Below are 21176 nucleotides of genomic sequence, written 5' to 3'. Positions count from 1 at the left end.
TGGTTTACTCCATGCATCCTCTGAGACTGAGATGGCAACAGAAATCAATTATCTGCCACTTGGGCTAATTTTGACCTGACAACCAACACCAGAAAAACAGGTTCCCCACCAGTCAGCTCCCACACCATCCATCCATTGAATCACTGCTTTTACTAAATGGAGAAATTCCGAATGCTGTGGATAAGTTCACTTGCCTTGGCAGTATACTTTCCAGGGATGTCCATATAGATGATAGGGTTGATAGATGCATTACCAGAGCTAACAACATTGGGGAGGCTCCAAAAGAAAGTGTGGGAGGAGAGAGATATTAAGCTGCGTACCAAACCAAAGGTCTACAGAGCTATTGCCCTATGAAACTTGGACAGTCTCCGAGTTCCATGCCAGAAAATTAAATGGCCATTTGAACTCTTAGGAGGATTCTGAAGATCAACCAGCAAGATAAGGTCCTGGACCATGAAGACCTCAAAATGACTTCAGAGTCACAACTCTGATGGGATGGCCATGTAGCTCAAATGCCCTTTTAACCTCAAAGCCTTACTTTATGGAGAACTGACACAAGACACATGCTCACATGAAGAAGCAGGACACGTATAGTCTCAAGGTCTCTCTGAAGAACTTTATCATTTGTGAGACACGGGAGATTCTGGCACAGGACTGCCCAGCATGGTATGGCTGCATCAGAGAAGACATTGGGCTCTACAAGCAAAGCAGAACTGCAGTAGTCCGAAAGAAACGTGAGATGTACAAATTTAGAGACCTCTCCATCCCAGATGCTCCTTTGGGTTATTTGTGCCCAGCCTTTGGTAGAGAATTCCAAGTTCTCACTGGACTGATCAGCCAGTCGGACACACTGTTTCGTGACCCAGCTTCATGATGTCACTGGTTCTCTTCAAGTACAAAGGATGAACAAACAGCTCATTATAATCATATGCTATCATTTTCTCAGCCATGTGAGCAGCCCTTTGATTTCCAGTTCTGTACCTTAACAAATAAGTGATGCCATCTCCTTTGATCTCTGGTGTAGAGGGCTAGAAGTGTTATCTCTGAGCAAAAGTACATGCACAATTCAGGAACTTTTTAGCAAAGCTCACTTTTTTAATGTCATTGATGATGTATGACTCCAAGTCATAAATTCTTCACATTTTTGCTATTGTGGATCCTTTTGGCAGTCGGGTGAGCCCTTCTCAGAAAAATATTCTTAAATGTATGAAATATATAAGATTTACCAAAAAACCCAAACAAATTGAAATAGGTATTGAAGTATTTTTTTCAGGGGCAGTGTGTTGGACCCAGAACTTGCCTAGAAAGAATGAGAAGCAAAGGTGCTCTACTTCCTTTGGGTCGTTGCCCAATCAATCACTAAGACAAATGCTGCCCATGACTGAGGCAAGATTATCATCTCCTGAATTACACTTGCATCCTCCCCAGCTAGTGCAATTTGCATTTCCTAATTGGCAGCTGTGATGAAGCTGTTAACAGATAAAAATGAATCATGGCATTTAAGGGAAAGCAGATAAATGTCGAAAGAGTGATGCACACCATACCTCTGAGCAGTTATGGAGACTCCATAGTAATAAGCTCAGTTTCTTAACTGGTCTGAAGAAGTTTTTCAAGGAGGAAAGGTTTCATTCTTTCAGAATAGATTAAGCTCAACAATTTGGATCTGCTAGCAACGTATCCCACTTTCTTTCCGATGGAGGACTGCAAGTGGTGGCAGTGACAGGGTGTGGTAGATCAGACACTCTTTACAGCCCACAAAAAGTAGAAGGGAGACACAGAGACAGAGAGATGGTAGGGGAGAAGGAAGAAGGGCAGGGGGAAAGGTAGGAAAGGCAAAGAATGTCCCTCCCATGTGCCAATCCACCCACTTCCTCTGCACAGGCTGGTGTAAGGGGGGGAAAGGGGGCTTTTGGGGTTCAATATATTAAAAGATGGTCGCCAGAGGATTGAACTATTATCAATCTTCAATTAAGAATAATCTCAAGTCAAAATTGACTTTTATGGAAATTTATTTACAATTTAAGTAGAGAGAGAGAAAGTAAGAAAATTAGAGAGAATAAGATAGGATAAGTGATCTAACACCCCTGGCTCAAACCAGGCAGATTTTACTAGTCCTTAATTGGAAAAGATCAAGCCTTGAGCTGAGGGCAGGAGGCCCCAAGACCCATGAGATATATGAAGCAAAGCTTCAGTCACAGAGTCTCTTTGAAAGGGAAGTTCCTCAAGAGAAGTTCAGGAGGATTCAGTCTTCACACTCACCATGTGGAATTCCAAAGAAGATATTAAGAGCAGTCTCACCAAGTTCTCAGCATCCCAGACCAGAAGAGCTAGAAGACTGAGCCCAGCCGACTGAGGTCTCTTTTAAAAGGGGTCACTTATGCGTCACTTCCTGTGCCTTCATCCTAGTTTGCGTGTCCAATCACAGCAGACTCTTCTCTTAGGACTGCCTAGGGGGCAGTCAGTCGATTCTGATTCGTCATCCACTCTAGCACACATGGGTTACAGACCTCCCAAAATTGGAGGTGTTCTCACCTTTGGTGATTAAATCTAAAGATGGGCAGTGTAGACTTAATCTAATTATCACACTGGCTACCTCCCATGCTTGGAATCTTCTCCCTTCTCACTTCAGAACCTCAGAATATCTGGCTTTCCTGAAGTTCAGGACCAAATGACACCTGCTAAAGAAGGTACTTCTCACAGTGAAAGAACAAGTACTTATCTAAATATATAGTTGCCTAACTTTTGTAGTAATGCTCCAAAATTGTATGGAGGAAGCACTGTAGAATGTGATCTACCATTAGTCATGATGTAGTATAATACCTGGGAGAAATTTTAAAACTTGGTAGGGATGTTTTCCCTGGAAATCCAACCCCTTTTCAATGGCTGCGAGTTCCTAATTTGATTATTTAATTCCCAAAAGCAATAATGGACTTGAAAATGTCTCTAATTATTCCAAATGGAATAACATTTCCAAATCATACAAAACAGTATTCTGTTTATCCAAACGTCTTTTATTTTTATATTCAAATACATGAAAAATAGGAAAACTTGTTCTACACCCTTCCAGAATATATGTATAATAATGAACATTTTTTAGTTCCTTTAATTCAAACTAAACAAATGAAAAAAAGTAAACTCTGAGAAGCAAAATGAAAAACTGTTTTACTGGTCAAAGCTGTCTTCACTGTTTCTTGACTTTTCATCATACATGTCCAAGTTCCCCTCTTCAAACGCTCCCTTCTCTTCACACTCAGAATTTTTTTCTGGGTATGCAATTAATGTTATCTTAGGTAGTAAGAAGCACTCAGCATTCAAGACCTGCTCAGCAGTCATTGAATTTCTACAGTAGATTAAACTGGACAGCAGAGTCTTGACATCATCATCCTGAAAACAAAAGAGAGTAGTAAATAAGAGGAGGACCACCTCGAGGAGCCATGAAACCACACTTATCAGTGACACTGAATGATTAAAAACCCATTTTCCCCCTAAATATTTTGGTAAAGCTCACAGAACTCTAGAGATATTATTTACACTTAAGCCACAGACACATCAAGCATATTCCTGATCCAAAATAAAAACAGACTTTTTAAAAGGGATAAAAATTTGCTACTGAATGACTTGAGCAAAACAAAATTTCAGATCAGGTACTCCTCCTCTCACCCTCCTCCCACAATCCCTTAAACTCCCCACATACCTTCCCCCCCTCCTTTAAACAAACAACAAACAAATCCTTCAAGGAGACAGACAGTCTGGCATTCAAATGTTTCTATATTGATGTCTCTCATTCCAAGTCAGCCATTTACCACTTTCCTCATCCTACTTTGAGAGTTTCTCAAAATAATCTCATGCACAGGGCAGCTGGACAGAACAGTGGGTAGAGTACCAGGACTGGAGTCAGGAGAACCTGGGTCAGACACTTTCTACTTATGTGATTCTGGGCAAGTCACTAACCCCCAATACCCTAGTCTTCTGCCTTGTATTAGATTCTAAGATGAAAGTATTAGATTCTGAGATGGAAGATGGGGATTTTTTAATCAAACAATGGAATATTGTGTTCCTTGTACCTCTTAATCAACTGCAAGTCAATGAAGTCAGGTTCTGTGGTAAAAAATACTGCAAAATGCAGACAGTCCCTTTCTCGTGTTTTCATCAAGCCCATCTCAAATGCAGAGGGATAATCCTCCACAATTTTAAAGAAATGAAGGCATAAGCACACTCTTCCTTAGTTACTGATACTCTCTAAACTGCTTTTCACTGGCAAAAATCTTTGGTGTTTCCTTCCAAATCATTCAGTATCTAAAAGAAGGAAAGTTACTTTGAAAATTAATCCCACAATTTCCTCAAAATTCTGTCTCCTCTAAGACAGATTTCGAGTTTGGCCATTCAGGTTTAGCCGCTCCTTCCATCATTTCATATGCTCTGGTTACTTCTTCATATAGTACATTGGGTACTGAGGTGTCAAGAGTTCAAACTTAATGGCTCTACTGCCAGAGATGAGGGGGAAAAGTTGGTCCTAGAAATAAATGTTAATGAACTTCTACTTTTCATCTCTGCTTTATTCTTCCAGGCCCTTTGCATTTCTGCAATCCCCGGGTCTGGCATAATCACTTGCATAATTGGTGAAGTGAATAAAAGAAAAAAGAATCAGATCTAACTGCAACTGAACACTAGATTTCATCCAATTAACTCTGAATACTTTAAGCACTATGGACAAGGCACTGTGCTAGACCCTGGGGACCCAAATTCCTCTGCTCTCAAGAACTTCAAGTCCAATGAGGGAGGAAGTGCTCAAGACATATAGAGAAATAATTATATGAGTTAAAATGCAATAAACATATGAGGTCATAGAGGCAAGAGAGTTTCGGGGGGTGGAGAATGAGAGGGAAGGGATGGATGCTTTCCAACTTGGAAAGAATCTTCTCCCCTCCCCAGAATAGACCTACCAGTCTCTGCCTTTCTACTGATCCATTTCATTAACCATTTCAGAAGCCCCCATTCTATTAGGGAAAAAGCTCTTCCTTGTTCAATATTCTTCTCAAGTAAGACTTCAATCTTGGTGTCGTCTCTAATATCCCTGCCATACTTCCTGATGACTGTGATTGTGCTACTTCTGGAGATTTCTTTTACCATCATCATTCCATCGCCTCTTCCTTGGGAAGGTATGTCATCAAATGCACCTCACTTTTCCCCAAACTCTTCAGAATTAACATGTTTTGCAGGACTCTGCCCTACCTTCTTCAAAGATTTCCTTTCTCTACCCCATCTCCCAATGCATATATAAGGTGATGGCAGGACATGGAAGATCAGACAAGCCTCATGCAAAAGGTGACACTCAAGTGAGCCTCAAAAGCAATCAGGGGTTCTTGCAGCAGGATGAAACAAAGAAAGAAAAAAGGGGTATTGGGGACAGCTAGATGGCTTAGTAGGTAAAGAGCCAGGCCTGGAGATGGTTGGTCTTAGGATCCAATCTGGCCTCAGACACTTCCTAGCTGTGTGACCCTGGGTAAGTCACTTAACCTCAATTGCCCAGCCCTTGTCCTTCTATTTTAAGAGCTATTGCTAGGACAGGAAGTAAGGGGTTAAAAAAGAGAATTGAAGTTAAGACACTGGTAAAATGGGTGATGATGTGAATCAGTGTTGGGATGATGGCAATAAGAACAAAGGGAATTAGTGCCATAGCAAACAACAAACCAACCACTTTATGAAACCAGACTCTATATAATTCTCAATTCTTTATCACCACAAAAAAGAGCAGCTGTACTTTTTTTCAGTGGTGGTATTACAGGATCAAAAGGTATGCACAGTTTTATAGCCCTTTCAGTATAGTTCCAAATTACCCTCTGGAATGGTTAGATCAGTTCACAACTCCACCAACAATGCATTAGTGTCCTAATTTTGCCACATTCCCTCCAACATTTACCGTTTTGCTTTCTACCATATTTGCCAATCTGATAGGTGTGAGGTGGTACCTCAAAGTTGTTTTATTTTGGATTTCTTTAATCAAGAGGGATTTAAAACATTTTTTTCATATGATTATTGATGGCTTTGATTTATTCTTCTGAAAATTACTTGTTCATATCCTTTGACCACTTGTCAATTAAGGAAAGGTTTGTATTCTTATAAATTTGACTTAGTTCTTTATAGAGTTGAAAAATTAGACCTATATGTCTGTTATAAAATTTCTTCCCCATTTATTGTTTCCCTTCTAATCTTGGTTAGCTCTATATAATTCTCAAAGGGTTTATCTTTATATCACCAAACTGCCAGCAGCCTCATTGCCAGTTTGGTGAGTGCAAGGTAAAACATCAGAGAGATTTTTCACTCAAATTCCCTTTATTAAGGATTTAATGCATTCCTTCCTATGGCTCTTAATAGCCGCAATTCTCTTGAGAACTATTTTGTTCACATCTTTTGATCATTTATTTATTGGGAAATGGCTTCTGGTCTTATATTTTAAGAAAAATACCAAACTCTCACCTGAGAGATGGTGAGCAAATCTCCTACAGAAATACAATAATTACAAACTAAACAACTATAGTGTCAGCTTATATACACTGGTGAGAAAATGAAAAGTTTGTGTAACCATAGATACAATAATAAAGGTCACTGCTTTGCAAAAGTCTGTAACACAAAACCTTTCAGAAACTTTACTATCTATAAACTCACCAATATTTGATTAGAGATCAATATACTGAAAATATAGCTTCTACCTATGAATTTAAAAAATGCAGAAGAGACAATGCCCAATATAAACTTACACAAAAAATTAGTAATATTTGAACATATAATAGAGTGTTTTCTTCAGATATTAATTGCATAACCAAAGGGAAAAGCAAAATATGCAATATAATTCTTTAATAAGTGGTAAAAGAAAGCTTATGGCAGCATTATCTTCCCCTTCTCAAAGTGCTATCTGCCATCTCAGAAAGACATTCCTTTTTGGGTGATTAAATTGAAGCATACAGTCTGACAGATGAATGAAAATTTTATTGCCCTTTCCAAACTCAGGGAAGCATCTAAAGGCATTAACAGACTTCAGACATGAGTATTAGTATAAAATTAATCTCTGAATTCCCAATCAGCCAAATACAAAAAGTTTACATACCAGATGAAGTCTATCTACTTCTGGAATTCCCTCCTCATTGATCTCAAATTCTTGATTTTGAACACAAATCTGTAAAAGAAATAAACAAAAATTTGTTATAACTTTAGGAAGTCAAAAAGTTTTATGGCAAAAACAAGCTTTCAAGCACCTTTGCTTCCAACGATGTCAAGAGAACAAAGAGATTGCACAGAGGAACCCAGGGGCTCTGGGCTTTGGCTATACCCTAACTTCACCACGAAAGAGAAAGATTCTTTTAATTTTATTCCTTCCTCTCCCAGCCAGATTTGTGCTAAAAATGATTAGCCTGTACCAAGCCAATTTCACCAGTTGGCTTATAAACATTTAACCTCATTATTTCTACAAAACTGTTAACAACTCTGGATAATTCCCAGTTCATTCTCTCAGCATGACTTCCTTCCCCATCCATCACCTTCACAGACTTTTCATTCAATATATCCATGGACTATAAACATTTTATTAGTCCAATAAAATGCAGAGATGAATGTATCATGTCCTCTAAAATCACTTATATTCCAAAGTTATATGAGTCTTTAAAATATTTTCTTCTTTCCCAAAAAAATCTTTGCAGCAAGTTTCTCTAATAAAGCCTAATATCCAACTTATATAAGGAACTGAAGCAAATATTTATGAGCAAGAGTCCATTTCTCAAATAATAAATCATCAAAGGACATAAAGAAATAATTCTCAAAGGAAAAAATACAAGCTATCGATAACCCTATAAAAGGTGCTATAAATTATTCACAATTTGAGAAAAACAAATTAAAACAACCCTGAGAGTCCATCTCCTATTCTTCAGATTGGCAAAGGACAATAAAGGAAAAAGACAAACAGTGACCGGCAGAAGGAGGGTGAGAGGAGGCAGCATATTAACCACCATTAGTGAGACTATGAATCCAACTAGCCATCCTGGAAAGCTTTCTGTATCTCTGCCCCAATCACACCTAATGACCTGGCAATACCATCACGAAGCCCACAGCCCAGAGAGATCCAAGAAAGAAAAAGGATCCACATGCCCAACTGTACTCCTAGAAGCCCCTTTTCATTTAGCAGAGGATCAGACACTAAGGGAGCACTCAATCAACATGGGAATGTCTGAACAAATCATGGCATGTACATGTGATGGGAAAGTTTGTGCTGTAAGAAATTTCAAAAAGGTTGATTTGAGAGAAATTTGTAGACAGTTTTATGAACTGTTGCAGAATACAAAGAGCCAAACTTAAGGAATAATAATGTATGTGATAATATCACAAAGGAAAAACCAACTCTGAAAGACCTTAACCCAGATCTGCTCCGGGTCCGTCAGACTGTGGACACCACACAAGCTGGGACTCTTTTACTTCTCTGGGAGGGGGGAAGAGGGAAAAGAACTTTGAGGTCCCACGGTAAAAAAACAGAAAACATCAAGACAAACTTTCTTAAAAGGAAAAGAAGAAGGGGGCAGCTGGGTAGCTCAGTGGAGTGAGAGTCAGGCCTAGAGACAGGAGGTCCTAGGTTCAAACCCGGCCTCAGCCACTTCCCAGCTGTGTGACCCTGGGCAAGTCACTTGACCCCCATTGCCCACCCTTACCAATCTTCCACCTATGAGACAATACACCAAAGTACAAGGGTTAAAAAAAAAAAGGAAAAGAAGTTAATAGAAAGGTGCCTGAGGAGGTTTGATAGATAGCAACTAGGAATCCTAGAAGAACTGGGACAAAGATGACCTATGTCGCAGTAGCGAAAGGGCAGATGAGCCGCTCCTGTGGCAAGACCAAGGGAAGCCCCACAGGGCAGCCTCCTCTGAGTTCCCAACAAGCTCGAGCCACAAAGGAATGAGGAATGTCTGGCATCTTTCATGGTCTTCCAGGCTGCCATGGTTGAAGAATGAACCACAGAGAGGCTGGGCAGCAGAGTCGGAGCTTCTCTACCATGGTTGGACCTGTCACTCCACAGCTAAACCTGCCAGGAGAGGTGGGGAATGAGTGCTCTGTGCCAATCAGTGGGCAGTTCTCTCTACCTACATACAAAGCCAAGAGGAAAGGACACTGCTGCATCACATCAATGAAGTCACATCATGCACAAGAACAAAATCTAGCATCACATCATGGGGTTATATGGAAGAATCCAAACGACATCCGCACACATTTTAGCAATAACCTCTTGAAAGTGCAGGTCTTGTGTCCAACTTGGAAGCCTGCTGCTTCTCCTTAACCTTTTGTTCCTCCCTTCTGTCTCAGAGGAGATACTAGGTATTGGTTCCAAGACAGAAGAATGGTAAGGGTATGCAATGGGAGTTAAGGGACTTGCCCAGGGTCACACAGCTAGGAGGTGTCAGAGGCCACATTTGACAAAGCCTAGCTCTCAGTCCAGCTAGCTGCCCCACTCTCCTTAACTTTTAATGTCCTCCTTTTAAAGATTCTTATTCCTGTCTCATCTTATGCCCTGCAGGTGGCCTTGGGCTAAGTCCACCATTTAAGCCTCAGACAGGATTCATGAAACCAAGAAAGGCTTTTTTTGATAATAGGCTACATCAGGGCTGCTGGTAGACTGTGTCTGTCATTCGAGACCTATCCTATGTCTGGAAAGGCTTGTCCCTGAGTTCCCCTGCAGGATGACCATAGCAGTTCTGAAACAGTCTTTACTCAGACATTAGATACCATCCTTACCTGCTTAGGGAGGACACATACAAAAAATCACAGATTCTTTAAGAAGTAAATATTTCTTTCAAAACTGTTAGCAGGGAGTCCTGTACTTAAAATTAAATAATGGCTCACATTATTCAAAGCCTTTATTTCCTCCCTTCTCTAAAGACAGAACTGTGGCAGGAAAAGTAGAAAATACCAGAACTCCCTTTTTGAAATACATTCAAAGAAACAAAGCAACAAATAACCAATGAGAACTCAGCTTGGGCTTAATTTCTAAGGCTTGGAAAATTATCTCTATCCATGTAGCGCTTTCTAGACAAATGGGAAGCAAGCAGCCTTTTACACAGAGTTCACACTAGCATACGTGCGTTATCTGCAGGGAATGGGAGCTGTGGTTTGGCTTAGCATGTTTTAGGTTGCGTTCTTTTTAAAGGAATGATGTCTCTATTCATTTAAGAGTATCATAAGGAAAAGGAGCAAGTTCGTGGAGTCGTATTCCCTAACAAAGTGGCTGTCACTCCCACAGGTGCCAAGTGCTTCTGAATCTCTTCTTTTGGAAGCATTGGTTCAATGAACTCTCCAAACACAGGGAATACCAACTAAGAATGGCCTCTCTGGAACATTTCTATTATGCTTCATCAAATTGCAGAAGCCAATTCCTCCTTCTGGGGGAAAAGAAGCAAATAAGCCGAGAGGCAGAAGCCAAGAGAAAAAGAACTAAATTGATAAACAAGTACCGCCATCTCTTAGACTCAGACGCTGATTAGAACATGGACCTAAGGGAAAACTCTGTGATGTGCACATTCATCAGACCAAGGGGCCCAAAAGAGGAATGCTGAATCAGCCCTCAGAAGAGTGTCTCTAACAAGCACTTTTTAAATGAATGGCTGCATCCCCCAGAAGAATAGCTTCACTTTGGGCAATAGCTGTCCTCTGAGGAGGACACACACAACATGACATACAAATGTCCACTCCAGTTCCTTCCCCCCCACCAGACTCACTGCACCAAGCCTTGTGTGCCCTCAGAGGGCCCAAGCCCAGGACCAGAACATTCCTTTGTCCCCTCTGTCAAGACAATTTGCTGACACTGGTCTAGAGTCCATGGACCATAGGAGGCCTCTCCTGGAGTGTCCATGGTTCAGGGCAGTCTCCTTAGTGACCCCCTGCTGTCAATCACAGAGCTCTTTCTCACACTGTCTCACTGGAGAAAGGGATCTCCCATCACTCCATGACACAGTCTAACATTTGCCTCCTCCTGATCTGGGCAGCAACTGCAACTGATGGAGGGAGAAATAAGGAAAATGATTCCAATATATTTATTCCTGCAGAGAGTAGGAAGGAAACCATAAAAACCTTTTTTTTTCCTTCAAAGAAGCATCAAAACCAACAAGGCACAGTCGTGATTGATTCTGAAAGACATAAACCCTGAGAATGCCTTTTACTTGCCTCCTACTTCACAAGAGAGCAGACTTAAACCAGGTAAACTGAATCAGAAAGAGGATTCCAAGAAGCCCTGGCAGATGGGCGGCATCCATGGCTCCATGGGAAATGAGGGAATTGGCTTCATTTCTAATCAGGGGTCATATACAACCAGAGCAACTACATTATGTGTTTTCTACAGAAAGTAGTCTGTCTTCAACAGACTTCTCTGGGAAGGAAATGTGTCCAGGGATGAGGAAGACATCAGGAAGAGAGGGAATGAGGCAGGGGACAAAGAAATACTTCTAAAAAAGAGAAGCTTCATTTTCTAGCAGAAACTCCAATGTTTTATACATAGAGGAAAAAAGAATTTACAGTGAAACCAGCTTGGAAGAAAAACTGTCTTTTAAAAGAGAGCACATTCTTGGTCACTGCTAAACCTTCACATTTGGAAAACAGGCATCAGTCACCATCTCAGTAAGAAACAACATACCCACAGCAAAAGACAGCCATAAGCATACAAGTCTGAAGATGGAGAAGCTGGCTGGCCCACTTTCAATTCTGGAGACATCAGGTTCAAGCCACCAATTGACATGGAGTTCATAGCGGTTCGCTGGCTCTGCACAGAAGAGAAGGCACACATTCTTTAAGTGGCATAAAGTTTAAAGTCACTTTTTATTCAATGCTTTTCACTCCTCTAAGATGTATTTTATAAGCTCCTTGCAGACTTCTTTACATTCCTTCTTCCTGAACTCAAAAATGACCAGATTTAATTTTATGCCCTGAAAAATCGCTTTTGCTTAGTTCATCTTTAAATCAGTCCCACAAAATTAAGAATACTCACCAATGACTCTGCTCTAAGTTTAAACAAAGTTTCAGTTATATAGTTACTATTAACATTACTTTTTGACTCACTTGATCATTTAATTTGACTTTTTATTTTCTAGTAGACTTCTGGGAGGCATAATATTATGTATTAATGGATAGAATGGCCCTTGGAGTCACAAATTGAGTTATGCCACTTTCCTACACCCATTACCACAACCCTAGCCAAATGACTCCTCTTCCAAGGACAAAATGACAATGACCCACCAAAATCAAGCAAACCAAAAGACCCTCAAAGGTCCAGGAGGGGTTCTGAGTTCTAAAGAAAGTCACTTCTCACAGCAATCTCTAAAATCCCTGAGTCAATGGTGTTTGTACATATGAGCTATTCTGCTAGAGGCAATAATGCATCACTTTATTATTCCTCTTGGGGCCAAGCCTTGAAATCAGAGAGGCAAGGTTATACTCGCACCAGGACACCATCATTGGACACTTAATGGTAAATGCTGACACTATCCAAGCTCCACTTCCACTAAATAGATCTACTATTTTTAACTGAAATTATTTATCTAATTTTGAATTTTTTCCTAATTTGAACACAATCTAGATCAAAGTTTTTGTGCTATGATCTAAGGAGTTGATAAGGAAATCCAAAGGGAAACAGTATTATAGAAGGAATATTTGACAGGATCTCGAGAAGCTATTTTTTAATCTATTTATCCAAATGTCATGCAATTACTACCACTACTAATAGCTGCCATTATTTGGTACTGTAAGATTTTTAAATGTGTTGCCTTATTTGATTAATGAATTAAGGACAGAATCTATTAGTTTACCACCATGTGTGCTTGGAAAATGAAATGTCATCTTTGCAAAATAACAGACATAATGCAGACTCCTGGTGCCACTGATTCTGCCTGGCCTGACTCTGGTCATTATTTTGTGAGTACTTTATCAATATACTGCTCTCACACTAGGGGCCCTGCCTCCAATCTTCCACTCCCCAGAGCACATTCTACCAACAATCTCTTCCATCAAGTTAACTTCAATTAGCTAAAAAGTCAGTTGCTTAAAAAAGTTATTTCCCAGATATTTGCTATGTATGCAGCACTGAGAACAGAAGCAAAACTTTCTCCCCTGGCAAGGCAGATAATGGAGTGATGAAAAAAGCCAGATTCCAGAAGGGCTGCAAGTTCTAAGTCTCCTGGATGTTAACGCACTCTGCCAAGCCTCATTTTGAGTACTGTATTCAGCTCTAGGCTGTCTGAGAAGAGTGGAGCCACCCTTCCTGAAAAACCCTTAAGCAGGCTCTAGATGACCACCTGTCCCTGATGTTATAGAGGGATTCTTTTGTGTGAGAGTTGCCAAGGTCCCTTCCAACTCTACATTTCTATAATTCTGTGAAAAGGGGCAGCAAAGTAGCACAGTGGACAGAGTGCCAAGTCTGGAATCAAGAAGACCTAGGTTCAAATCTGGCCTCAGACATTAGCTATGTGACCCTGGGCAAGTCACTTAACCCTGTCTGTCCCAGTTTCCTCATTCATAAAATGTGCTGGAAAAGGAAATAACCAACCCATCCAGGATCTTTGTTAAGAAAACTCCCGATGGGATCACAAAGTTGGACTCAAATAATCAACTAAATAACAATAATTCTGGTTCAAACTGATTGGTTGGGTGACCATCCTGAATTCCATATGTAAAACGTCGACAGCAGCACCCATATTGACTGCCTACCTTGCAAACCCTTGAGCACTCTCCAAGGGAGGTGTCATAAAAGTAACCCAATTATCAGAAAAGATAGAAATGTGGATGATGTCAATCATTATAGAGACATAGATGATCCTTCTCCTCTGACACCAACTCCTTCCTTCTCCCACAGCTCTTATGGCTAAAGTGACCTTCACTCCCTGCCTAGTCTGATCTTATGGGGAGATGCACTCAACATAGAGAAATGGCTCCAAGTAGAGAATATGAAAAATTTCAGGCATTTCTGTGAAAGGGTCCATAAGAAGCAGCTTTTTGGGTCTGTCCTTAGTTTAGGCTTTTTTTTTAAGCATTTAACATAGCAGTGTTAGAACCATCCTCCCGACAGCAAGCCAACCTCGAGTGGCCTCTTGGTGTCTTCTTCCCATTCTCCTGTTCTGCCCCATGGGGCTAATTTTGGAACAAGGCTCAAAATTCCTCCATATAACATCCCTTTAAATACTTGAACAGAGCTATCATGAGTTGCCCCTGAGTCTTTTTTTTCCCTCCAGGCTACACATGTCCAGTTGTCTTTATCTGATCCTAATATGCATTTTTATTTAAAATTCATTACTCCACTTTAGAGTAATCTTTGATTTCTGTGCAATATTAACGTGCTGAGCAAATCTCTTTTATGTCAGACTGGCTTTTGATCAGAAAACTGGAGGTCTCGTTTCATTTGTCTGTTCATTTGGAGAAATGCAGTAAAAATTCATCCCAGCTTTGTACAGATGGCATTACTTTATGATCTGCAGGTGACCATGTGAAAGTTAGCCACTATTCAATCCAGAATGGACAAATAGAAATACTTTTCCTTCAGCTTCTTGTGAATGAGCCCTTTAACAAAACACTGGCAGGGGGCAGCTGGGTAGCTCAGTGGATTGAGAGCCAGGCCTAGAGACGGGAGGTCCTAGGTTCAAATCCGGCCTCAGACACTTCCCAGCTGTGTGTCCCTGGGCAAGTCACTTGACCCCCATTGCCTACCCTTACCACTCTTCCACCTATAAGTCAATACATAGAAGTTAAGGGTTTAAAATAAAAAAATAAAAAAAAAAACACTGGCAGTGCTAAGGAAGCCCTTTCGGCCCGAATGCCATCAGCTGAGACTCTACAGAGGCAAGCCAAGCCATCACTTTCTCCAACTGGAAAGCCACCCTCCTTAATTCAGAATCTATTATGAAAGAGTCACTTCAAGAACGCCCCCAAGTGCTGCTAAGGCAGCTCCTGCCAATCAAACAATGCCAATATGTGCCCCAGACCTGTCATTTGAGCACCTCCACATGGCCCTCCCCAAGGCCTCCCAGGGGACTGACACTCTGTGGCTCTCCTTAAAGTTGGCAGCCCCTTTGGCTGGCTTTCATCCTCGTCCTCTTCACTCTGTACATGGGATCCGACTTCCATATGTGTTGTCACAGCCCTGCAAGAGGCTGAGGGTTTCTGGAAGGGAGGAGCCTGTCTTGTTTCTTGCCCGGTATTCCGCAGTCCAGCAGAGTGCTTTGTATGAACATTGTCTGAAAAATGGACTGTACATTCTGTCCCAAGCTTCCAAGGGGCTGGTCCAGCCCAGCTCTGCAGGTGATTAGACTTTCCAAGAAAATGCCTTGATTGTGGCGAGACTCAGTGAACACACTAAAGTGGGAGTTCTTGGAGAACAGGGAGTTTCATTCTCTGTATTTGTACACTGAGCCTAGGACAGTGTCTGACATGTAGAAGGCTTTGAATAAATGTTTGCTAACTAAATGACATCAAAACTGCCCCAAGCATTCTTTTTTTCAAAAAAAAAACAACTTCCGTTCCATCTTAGAATCAATATTGTTTATTGGTTCCAAGGCAAAAGAGCAATAAGGGCTAGACAATAGGGGTCAAGTGACTTGTCCAGGGTCACATAGCTAGGAAGTGTCTGAGGCCATATTGGAACCCAGGACCTCCCATCTCTGGGTCTGTGTAGGAGGCCAATAAGAGAAACAGAGTCTCAAATAGATATTTTTATCTGAACCTCATCAAAAGGTCAACGCAGTCCAGCAGAGCCGTGTGTTAACCCTTCTACTCTACAAGTTAAAGCAAGACAGGGTGGGCTATCAAAGGTAAAAATCTGAGATTCCTCTTTTGACTTCTTTTCTGATCCACACCTTTTCTTATTAGAAAAACAGTATAGTCTTATTGGAAAGCTTTAAATTCTTAGCAGACCAACAGTCAAGAGGTTAACATTTTCTCCCTGGGTCAGAAATGCAGCTGCTTGATCTCAAAAGCTGTTTTAGACAGCCAAGGTCAAAACCTCATCCAGCAGAGGCTATCTGCCCCAGAGAAAAGTATTCCCAGACTTAGCTTACTGATAATAAGGAGGCTAGAATTCAACCTTGGACCTTGTTCTATTCCAGGCTAATCTCTACCCCAAAACCAATGAGGTTTTTTTGTGCTTTGATATGACATAATTTGTATTTCTGCATAACTTCAAAGTTTCTTTGTGTCTTTGTGTGAAATGGGGTTTGAATTCTGTATATATTAAACTTGTGACTCAATGGCACTTGGGAGAAGCAGCCACAAGCTGACAGACAGACAAGATCATCTCGTCTCCTGCTTTTTTCTTTATCACCTAAGCCGTCCTTATCAGAATCTAGGAGCAGCTGGATAGCTTTCAACAGGTCTGACTCTCCATCCACTGAGTCACCCCAGCTGCCCCCCCCAAGCATTCTTACTAGCTCTACACTTAAGGTTCTGCCCCATCCGCTCCTAACTCAGAAGCAGGAAGCCCATAAGAGCAAGATGGAGACATGAGTGAGGCTGGGTGCATCCATGAGTCTCTGCTCTAAGTGCACAGCCAACATCAAGCCTCCCTTCTGAGAAGAGTCTTCCATTTACAGTAATTCAGAAAAACTAGACTTTTACCACAGATTTGGTGAAGTCAAAATCTCCCACAATTCCTCGTTCTCGGTTCAAGACGAAGATGTTGTTATGATGTAGGGAGCCATGGATGATGTTAGCTTTATGCAGTGTGTGAAGTCCATGCGCCACACCTTTCATGACCTTCAGAGCTTCCTAGAATTTAACAAAGAAAAATTTAAAAAAGGTCAACTCATTCTACTCTCCAACCTTCTCTGATCATATCAGGGGCTCTTAATTCTGTAAAGAAGCCCTCCTCAAAAAAACCAGGGTGAATTCTCAAGTAGGACCTAGTCAGAGGTAAAGAAAAGTGACTCAACCAGGACCAGATGAAATTCTAGGTTTAAAATTGAAGAGACAGGAACATTTTCCTACTTTTCCAAGATAGCAAAGCTTCCAAATCCTGTTTAGTCATTATTTCAATGATGATCATTTAAGAAAAGAAGATCAAGCTTACACTGATATAATAAGAGGAATGGAAAATACTAAATATTAATATGGCTAAAAGTAAGACTCAAGCCATACTTCATACTATACATTAAAAATCCAATTGGATTAATTAACTTGAAGTTTAAAGTCAGAAAAAAGCAGAAAGAAAGACTTGTTCTCTATGATAGATAAAAATATTGTAAAATAGAAGAAATTATAAGTAATGTTTAAAAGAAAAAGAACAAGTTAGGAAAAAATTGGGATAAATACCTGTGATAAAAATACCCGATAAACATCTGGCATCCAGAATCAAAAGGAAATAGATACAAATCCCTAAGAATAATGACCATTCCCCAGTGGGGAAATGGTTAAAATAGACAAAGCAGGTGTTTTTCAAAGGAAAACACAAATTATTAACAATTAAGTGAAATGCTGTTTAAACCCTAACAGACTCAAAATGCATATTAAAAACTTTAAGGCACCAACAAACACCTAGCAAATTGGTCATGAAAACAATTACATTCAATATGTACAGAAGCCAAAAGGAAAAAGGCATTCCATTACATTGTTGGTGAGATTTTAAATTAGGGTGAGATTTTGAGAGCAAGATGGTAGTACAGTTAGCCATAATAACTAATAGATATAGATTATCTAAGCGCGCGCACACACACACACACACACACACACACACACACACACACACTTGAGGTACTTAAGAAAAGCAGGTTACTGGAGATTTTGTTCCATGTTCCTGGCAAAGCCGTTGTTGAAAATTGAGAAGTTTTGAGAAATAGAGCATTTGTTAGGAAAGCAAGGTTTGGTAAGCAACACACCAGAGCTGGCTGTTCCACTACTTACTTCTGTAGACAAAGGAGTGCTGGCCTGGACAGTCCCCAGACTTGCCCTAGGGTAATAGGGGACCATCAGATAAGCCAAAGGATCAGACTAAGAGCAAAAAGAAGAAACTGTGTGAATCATGAGCAACAATGGGACCTACACAATTTTTAAAGCAAAGAATTGATGTCTAGCATATTAAAAAGAGTAACTTTTTCTCATGGAACCTGAAACAGTAATTTATATGAAAGAAAATCTTTCCCAGGTCTCAGAAAGTAAAAACATTCCTGAATTCAACTTGAAAAGTCTGTCTTTTACCTTACACAAAAAGAGGAACATCAAGGGCAACAATCCCGACTCTTCTTTGGTCTCTCTCCAAGCCTTGTGGTAGCGGGCAGCTCTCTGGATCACCGTGGCCTCTGTGTCTGTATCGACAGAATAGCCCTAGAACCAAGAGATAAGGCTAACTGGCACAGCAAGAAGAACAGTGGCCAAGGAACCCCAAGTATGGCATCTGTACCCCTCTGCTACTTACTACAAAGAACGGCTAACAGTACAGGGCAGTGGGGGACCCATGGCGAGGTCATTCCAACACCCAAGGTTTCCAATTCCTTAGCAATAAAATCTGGATAACAATATTAGCATTACAAATGGGTGGGTTTTTTTTTTTAAAAAGCAACTTTGCAGCAAGGATTCCTGATATAGGTAGGTGTGGTATCCAAGATATCTAAGTGTTTAACAAAAATATCTACGACCAAAAGCCATTTATTCATGTTCTGAAAATTAGACAAGACCAAAGATGGGAGTGGCCAATGCTGGAGGGGCTGCAGGAAGGCAGAAAGTCTGCTAAGGCAACTGATAGAGGTGTGATGTTGCGGTACCATTATTCTGGAAAGCAATTTGGAATCATACAAATAAAGTAACTAAAATGTTCATACTCTGTGATCCAAAGATGCCATTACTAAGCTTATTCCCCAAGTAAGCCAATAATAAAAAGAAAGTCTACACACACAACCAAATATTTGAAGCAGCACTTTTTGTGAGAGCAAAGAACTGGAAACCAAGCAGATGGCCATCAACTACAGAATACTAGCTAAACGTACTGCAGTGCATGAATGTAATGAAATGTAACTGGGCTGTAAGAAACGATGTGTGTGATGAAGACTGAGAAACACAGAAAGAAAGATCCACATGAACTGATGCAAAGTGAATTCAGCAAAGCCAAGAAAACAACAGGCACAAATGACCATAATAATGAAATGGAAAGAAAAATAAGTCAAAAGTGAATGTTGCAAAATTATACAGAATCAGCACAGCTCAAAAGAATATATGAGATGACATTCCCAGCCTACTCTCTGCAGGAATGAGAGGTCCACATTACACAACTTCCATATTTTTCTTTTTTTTTGTTTTCAAAAAATAATATTTATTATATGGGATGGCTTTCTGGGAGAGAGAGAAAAATCAATAATAATTTAATTAAAACAAAAAAATTAACTAGCACTACCAACCTCTTGGGAATTGTTATGAGGATCAAATGAGATGACATAACAAAGCATAGAATAGATGCTTAATAAATGCTCACTGACACATAAACCATTTAATGACTTATCATACTAAAAATGCAATATGGAATGTCACACTAAAGACTGTAAACTCCCATTTTAGTAAAGGAAATGATATTGCAAAGCCTCTTCTTTTCAAATGTTCAACTATTTCACTACAATTTCTTTAAAACATTTCATTTTATCTGATTATCAGGTCAACAGCCTCCGGTACAATGCACTTCCAGGAACAGAAGGGCAAGTACATCTCTGCAATGCGTTAACTAATCATCTTAGCTAAGCTTCACAGTAAGAAAAGCAGGAACTTTGATTCTAAAGAGCCTCCAGGAATACAATATCCCAAAAAAAGAATGATTGGCTAAGGGAAAAAATCCTCTCAGTGGCTATCCCTTAAGAGAAGTTAGAGGGAAAGGAGAGATACTTGTACTGTAAATGTACTCTTCCAAGGAGAACCCTCCTTACTTTGAGGTTGTTTAAAGGGAATGCCCCTTCCACCTCCATCAGCCATAAGAACAAGGACTGACCTTCAGAAGAACCTTCTGCCCATCCACCTCAGAACACACCAGCGGACGCTTGCTGCTAAGCTCTTTCATGGGCTCTGCGTCCAAAAGGTCCCGTTCCAGGCTAACAGTCAAAATTCCTCCAGAGTTCTGAGAAACACATGTGGTTTTGTTATCATAAACCAAAAGCAAATATACAAAGCGCTGCACAAAACAAAGCTTTCTTGCAATGTAAAGTATTTGGTCGTGGATTCTATTCGTTGCTGTGACAGTGTCGTTTTATAGCCCACGGCCCTGCTGCAGGGGTTGGTAAGAAGACCATGTTTCTCCAGAACTCTGCTGGTGTCATGGCCCAGAACCCCCTGTGCATACAGAAGGTCCCTCCCTTCTCCCAGAGCTCCCAAAGTGCCTTTCCTCAAATACAGGACTGACCATTGTAAGGACAGCTAGAGGCCTTCCATTAGAGCAAAGCTCTGGAAAAGCCTTAAACTCCATCCAGCCAAGCTGTGGAGAAAGTAGCCCCCCATCATGAGAGTGGACCCCAATAAAATCAAAGCCAGAGTCTAGCTAGATTCAGGCATGTAGCCCCATAATCTTACCTGAAGTTTTGAACCCCTCCCTGTTGTACCTTGTTGTACTTTGTAGAAATGGGATGTTTTTACAAAGCCCACTGACATAAACCATTTTCTCTGGGAACTTGAGCTAGATGGTCACCCAATGACATATTGATTTATTAGCCTGTAGAAAACTCTGTCTAGATTCTATGAGGTAAACTAAGTCTATTGTAAGAGGATGATAAATCATTGACATTCATTGGGTATGTATATGGCACTTTTTCAACAACAAAAAGCTGTGATCAGTAAACCTCACCCCTGACTGTTTCCAGCTTCAGTGCCCTTCTGACCCCCCCAAAATGTCTGCGCCATTCTCCTTGTCACCTTTTGGGAACCCTCGATGATTTTTGTCAAGCTAACCCAGGCTAGAGTTGACAGACCATGTTCCTCCTCTACCCCCAGAAACTTCTAGGACAACTCACTACTTCTAGAATCAACCACAAACTCCCCTCCAGTCGCAATGCACATCGATGCCCCTCGAGTCTTCTACTATCCAGCCAAAATAACCTAGCTCTTCTTCCAACATGAATGTCCATCTCTAGACCTTTGCCCAGGCTGTGCCCCACTCCTGCAATGTTCTTCCTCTGAGTTTCTACCCTGAAGAATCCTAATCTTCC

General features: G+C 40.7%; 1 protein-coding gene across 1 annotated transcript in view; it reads right to left on the bottom strand.

Annotated features, from left to right (window-relative positions):
- Positions 1-3162: 3162 nt before the first annotated feature.
- The window catches only part of STK31 (serine/threonine kinase 31), a 56982-nt gene continuing 38968 nt past the window's right edge, over positions 3163-21176 (bottom strand). The window contains exons 17-23 of the mRNA XM_044678340.1: positions 19970-20095; positions 18199-18324; positions 17905-17991; positions 16624-16773; positions 11663-11788; positions 7106-7174; positions 3163-3384 (exon numbers count right to left, since the gene is read on the bottom strand). Of these exons, the coding sequence (XP_044534275.1) occupies positions 3163-3384; positions 7106-7174; positions 11663-11788; positions 16624-16773; positions 17905-17991; positions 18199-18324; positions 19970-20095 (906 nt within the window). The remainder of the gene's footprint in view (positions 3385-7105; positions 7175-11662; positions 11789-16623; positions 16774-17904; positions 17992-18198; positions 18325-19969; positions 20096-21176) is intronic.

This window comes from Gracilinanus agilis, chromosome 5 (genome assembly GCF_016433145.1).
Source record: "Gracilinanus agilis isolate LMUSP501 chromosome 5, AgileGrace, whole genome shotgun sequence".
In the NCBI taxonomy this organism is placed as follows: Eukaryota; Metazoa; Chordata; class Mammalia; order Didelphimorphia; family Didelphidae; genus Gracilinanus; species Gracilinanus agilis.
The sequence above is the reverse complement of the archived record's forward strand: the minus strand, read 5'-3'. Positions and strand labels throughout refer to the sequence as shown.